This window comes from Vombatus ursinus, unplaced genomic scaffold, assembly GCF_900497805.2.
Source record: "Vombatus ursinus unplaced genomic scaffold, bare-nosed wombat genome assembly UNPS02014807.1, whole genome shotgun sequence".
NCBI lineage: Eukaryota > Metazoa > Chordata > Mammalia > Diprotodontia > Vombatidae > Vombatus > Vombatus ursinus.
In genome coordinates this window covers 10,936,347-10,942,208 of record NW_020954585.1, presented here as the reverse complement: position 1 = coordinate 10,942,208, position 5,862 = coordinate 10,936,347, and the positions used below count along the sequence as shown (strand labels likewise).

The following is a 5,862-nucleotide window of genomic DNA, read 5'->3' as shown; positions in this document are numbered from 1 at the left end:
TGTTGAATGAATAAATGAACCTTTCTCATTTTAAATTTGAGGAACTGAAGTCCAAAGGGGTAAAATACCTTGTCGATTTTATAAGTACTAGAGTCAGGATTTTAAATCAGATCCTTGGCCTCCAAATATAATACTTATTCTTTCTTTTAATTCTTTTCTCTTTTTTTTTTATTTTGAATTTAGCATATCAACAATCATGAACATTTCAACATATAAGGTTCAGGAAAAGAGGATTGTACATGAATCTATGAATCTATTACATATAGATTTTTTTTTAAAGTGTGCAAGGTGTCCCAAAAAGCTGAGTGCAGTTTTTACACTACAGACTGCACTAAGACTTTTGAGACACCTCGTGTATTAAATTTAACATGAAAGTACCAATGCTGTCCTGCTTAACTGTGGCTTCTTCTGAACTTCCTTCTGCTCTCTTCTGTGTGATTTTTAAATGTTTTATTGATACTCTTTTCTTTATTCTTTTTTTTATTATTATCATTACCCACCCACTCCTCTCCATTCCCCTCAAATTAAAACCCTCCCTTGTCTAATGCTTTTTCTGCCACACCAGGCTGCCTCTCCGAAGTAAAGAGATAGCAAGATGATTGGAATGTCAAGGACCGAGACTTAATTATAATAGCTAACATTTATGTAGCACTTACTATGTGCCAGGTACTGTGCTAAGCTCTGTACTTTTGATCCTCACAACAATTCTGGGAGAGAGGTGCTATTATTATCTCTATTTTACAGATGAAGAAAGTGAGGCAAACGAGGTTTAAGTGATTTGCCCAAGGTCACATAGCTAGTAAGTGTCAGAGGTTGGAGTTGAACTCATGTTTTCCTGACTCCAGACCCAGTGCTCTGTGAACTATGGCACTACTTAGCAAGGCGATCCAACCCAACCCTTGCCCCAGTCCTGTGCTTGATGTGGTTTGGAGTTGCTTGGAACCCCAAAATATCAGGGCAGGAGTGAGGAGGGGGGGTAGTCTGCCTGAAAAGAATTCAAGCACTCAAACCTTCTTCCAGTCAAAGTGCTCTATACCATGCTCTCCTTAGTAGAATCAAAGAACTATATTTTATGTAGCTAACAGGTGCCTGTGACAGGATTCGGCCCAGATCTTCCTGATTCCAAGTCCAATGCTCCATCCACTACACCATGTTGTCTTTTTCCTCATGGATACCTCCCCTCCAATTTGCTGATTCACCATCAGCAGGAAGATAGGAGGGCTAGTGGGGTCTATGCCAAGATGTTTACCTAGATATACCACTTCTACTTCAAACTGCACATATCCAAAATTAATCTTATTTTTCTTAAGCAAACATTCTTTCCTATTTTGGTCAGTGGGACCACCAGTTCCCCAGTCTTAAAATCTGGAAGCCATCTTTGATTCCTCTTTTATTTCCCATACCTAATCTGTAGACTCTAAGGATCTTGTTGACTCAGGTTAGAACCTTATAGTCAATAATTACTCATATTTATATAATGCTTTGAGATTTGCAAAGCATTTTCTGTAAATCCTGTGAAGTGCCATAGGCATTGTTTCCCTCTTTTTTATAGATAAGGAAACTGAGGCCCAGAAAGGATAAGTGACTTGCATATGGTCACATAGCTAGTAAGTGTCAAAGGCAGGATTCAAACCCAGATATTCCTAATTCCAAGTCCAATGCTCAGTGAATTATGCAACGCTGTCCTTGATAGACTGAATGATAAAATTGTTATAATAATCTATGGCTCTATGATTCCAAGGTTCTAAGTTCTGTGATTCTAAGGTTCTATTGTTCTATGCATCTAAGATTATAGATTTCTGACTCATATTTGTTACAAGGGTTTTGTTTTCCTTTTTTTTCTCTTTTCAATGGAAAAGGTGGGAAGGAGAGAAAATACTTATTAATTGAAAATAATTTTATTAAAAAAACAAAAATTTCTATGGTTCTAAGTTGCATTCGTCTGAAGTTACGTGATTCTACGGTTCTATAAGTCTGAGATTTATTTTGAGCTTAGGAAAATTTCAGTGATCCCTTCATACTTGCGGTTTTGATGTCAATGTGATCATTTTTCAACTATGCTAGATATCTATATATCACTTTTCCTCCAAGGACTTTTCAAATAATGCACCAATGAACTTAGAAAAAAAAGTTTTATTTGCTTGAATAAATACAGATGTAGAGATGCAAATGTTTCCTCTTATACTGGGGTTGGGGGTAGGGATTAACACCTAGGGTGAATAGTTGGAATGGGGGGCTGGTGAATAGCTCAACATACTCTTCTGGTGCCTCTAGCTTTTCTAGAATCCTGTCTTTGGGCACCTAGAGTCTTTCAAAGGCAAGCAGAAAACCAAGCAAGCTTGAGGACTTACAAGTAGTGGAGTCAGGTGTGTCACCATACATAGGTATGAGAGGCCATCTACATGGTAGAGGTTAAGAGGGCACTGCTAGAGACCACCCACCTTACCAAATAGCTGGAAAGTTCCATGGTCAGAGTAACCATCTGATCATATAGCAAAGGCAGAAACTTTCTTTCTAGAGGAGAAAATGTATTTTTTTATGAACTAGAAGGGGAACAAGGACCTCCAGCTCTTTCCCATGATCCTATTAGCATGAATAAATTTATCAGATTATATAGATAATGACTATGGAAAGCATAGAGAGCCTGCTGCTTAGAAGATGAGATACAGTACAGGTTAAGTGATTTGCCCTTATTTACATAGTTAGCAAGTGCCAGAGGCAGGAGCCAGGAAGACCTAGGTTCAAATTCTGCCTCAGACACTTGTTTTGTGGGCTATGGTTCTATGATTCTACCAAGGGTAGTATGGCATAGTGTATAGAATGATGGGCTTGGAGTCATGAAGATTTAGATTGGGGAAAGGTAGAATCTGGTAATAATAAAGTCTGGATGGCCAAAGGGAAGCAGAAGCATGATTTGGAAGGACAGGTCCATATGGGATAGATCAGTAGGGGCAGTTTGAGGAGGAGCATGAGGGAGGATGTACCAAAGAGAAGGGTCACTGAAAACCTTCACTTGCTTTTCAGCTTGGCCTTAGGAGAACCCTTGACAACTCTGACATTAGGAAAATTGTCCTGGATCCAGGTGCCAATAGGATAAATTGGGATGTAAACTTCAGGGAGGCCATTAGAAGAGCAAGGACCCCAGGTCATCACCCCTAGCAGCACCCACTGAGCAGCAAAGAAGCAAAGGAGAGGACTGCCATCTGCCACCTAAAAGGAGAGAGGAGAGTCACTGGGTCAAGGTGCATCAAGCATGGGTGGGAGAGGGTGGGGGAAGGAAGGGGAGACCAAAACAAATACCAGGCTTTGAGCCTGTATAAGTGGAGGGGAGACAGTTCCAAACAGAGTTCTCACCGTGATCTCTGTAAAACTGACAGGAGGGCCAGTGCACTGGGCCCCATTTGACATGCTTATCTCTGGACTGGGGCAGTCAGATTGGAGCTGGAAGATGGCTTGACAGTTGGTTCGAGACATGAGAGGCATCTTAACACCCCACAGCTCGTCAGGTGGGATGTAGGGGTCTAGGGGAAGGCAAAAGAAGAGAGGAGGCTGACCCTTTTTTCTTTTAGCTTGGGGTCAGGGTTGGAAGGGGTCTACAAGGAGAAAAGACTGATTTCAGCTTCCACCCCTCAAGTCCAGTTCCCAACATCTTTAAGGAAAGATGGAGGGAGAGAAGGAGAAGTTGAATAACCCCTCACTTGCAAATTGGTCAGGAAGACCTCTGAGAAGTAGGGTTTGGGTTTGGCCTTGAGTTCACTAAGCTTCTACCCTTCTCTATTCACAGTGGAGGCATGGACTCGTCAAAAAGAGGAGGGTATGTCTAGAAGTTCCCTGTGACACTAACTCCCACTTTGATAGCAACATCTCAGCTTGAGTCCCACTTTGCTTTTGAAGTTAGTGACCCTCCTAGAGCTCTCTAGGGTACACCTTCTTTAGACCATTCTTCTCTTACTTCTGGTTTCAGTTTCTATACCATGTGACTTGGCTAGGGCCCTAATGATAAGGCCATCTCATATTCATACGATATTTTATACTTTTTCAAAGTACCTCACATCCATTATCTCATTTAATTTTCATAACAATCCTGGAAGGCACTTATCCTTATTTTAGAAGAAACCAAGGCCCACAAGAGATTTGCTCAAAGGCAAATTGAAAGAGACTTTAGAAATTATCTAGTTCAATACCCACATTTTACAGATAAAGAAACTGAGGCCCAGGAAGAGCAAATGATTTGCCCAAAGACACACAGTGGATTAGCAATGGCAGAGCTGGGTCAAGAACCCATGTCTCCTAATGCCCAATCTAGTATTCTTTTCATTGTAAGCACTATAACAGCTTGCCATGACTGTGAAACCTGCCCTAGAACCAGCTGTATCTTCCCCTTACACTCACCTCCCTTTTGGGGTCCTAATTTGGTCCCAACCCCTGCCATCCAACTCCAATATCTCGGTCACATTGACTCCTGGCTTCATCAATTGTCCTTACCAAAATCTGGTTTAAAGCCCTGAGCCCAGCAGGTCTTCCTCCAAGGGAAAAAAATGGCGCCCTGGGCTAGGGATATGGGGTAGATAGAGCTGTTGTTGGAAGGAGGCTGTGTTAACTTCACCAGAACCAGACTTCCAGGCTTCCTATCCAGAAGGCTCCTGGGGATTGGGATCAGTTCCTCAACAAGAGACAAGACTTCAGCATTCTGCAGATTCAGCCGTCGCTGACCCAGACCCACAGTGAAATGGGAAACAGGAAAGCTATGGGGGAGAGACAGGTGCTGAAAAAGGCAACTTAACCAGGAGTGAGGCAGCCACAAAAAGAGGTAGATAGAACAGGGATGCTATCCAGACTTCTCCTCCTGACTTCCTGACTTCTGTTGAGGGTACTGCCATTCTCCCAATCATGCAGGCTCATAACCTCAGTCATCCTTGACTTTTTAATCTTACTCAGTCCCTCTTAACCAGTGAGTTGCCCAGTCTTGTCTATTCTACTTCCCCAACATCTCTTGCATGTCTCCTTTCAACTCATGGCATTGGTTCAAATGCTCACCATCTTTCTTGTGAACTATTACAATAGTCTTTTAATTGGCTCTCCCTTGATCTATTTTCTCCCTTTTCCAATCCATCCTTCACATAGCTAACAAATAGATATTCCTATAGCCCAGGTCCAACCATATCTCTCTCCTGCTCAAGAAGCTTCAGCAGCTCCCCAGGGCCCTTAGTATGAAACACAAACTCGTGTTTGCCATTTAAGCCCATCACAAGCTGGTTTTAGCTTATCTTTCCTGGCTTTCTGCTCATTACTCCTCTTTATGCAGTCTTTATATTTCACCCAAATTGATCATCATATTGATCCTGATATAGGTTCCTCATACATGATATTCCTTCTAAATTTCAACAGTCTGTTTCTCAAACTGACAATGCTCTCTCCTCACATTGACTTCTTGGAATTCCTAGCTCCATTTGAGGTTTGGCTCAAGTACCACCTTCTATACAAGGCCTTTCCTAATTTCCCCAATTGTTAGAGCTTCCATCCCAAATTACTATATATCTTGTATTTATTTATCTGTGTACATGTTCCCTCAGGTAGAATGTGTGTTCCTTGAGGGGAAGAGGGTGGGGAATGGAATTGCTTTTGTCTCAGTAACTAACACACAACACCTGGTACCTAGTAGGTGCTTAATAATAAATGTATGCTGATTAATTGATTCTGTAAATTGATCTAAGCTGTCTCAATGAAGGTGAGTCCTATCACTGAGGAGCTCTGGCTCTCCCTCCCCTCCTCCCTTTCTTCCTTCCTTCCATCCTTCCTTCCTTCCTTCCTTCCCTCCTTCCTTCCTTCCTTCCTTCCTTCCTTCCTTCCTTCCTTCCTTCC

The 5,862-nt window shown here is 41.9% G+C and overlaps 1 protein-coding gene across 1 annotated transcript in view; it reads right to left on the bottom strand.

The window, feature by feature from the left end:
* Positions 1-2,145: 2,145 nt before the first annotated feature.
* Positions 2,146-5,862, bottom strand: part of LOC114052426 (serine protease 33-like) — a 6,837-nt gene continuing 3,120 nt past the window's right edge. The window contains exons 3-5 of the mRNA XM_027875022.1: positions 4,486-4,745; positions 3,355-3,521; positions 2,146-3,210 (exon numbers count right to left, since the gene is read on the bottom strand). Coding sequence (XP_027730823.1) covers positions 3,010-3,210; positions 3,355-3,521; positions 4,486-4,745 — 628 coding nt within the window. The 3' untranslated portion in view covers positions 2,146-3,009. The remainder of the gene's footprint in view (positions 3,211-3,354; positions 3,522-4,485; positions 4,746-5,862) is intronic.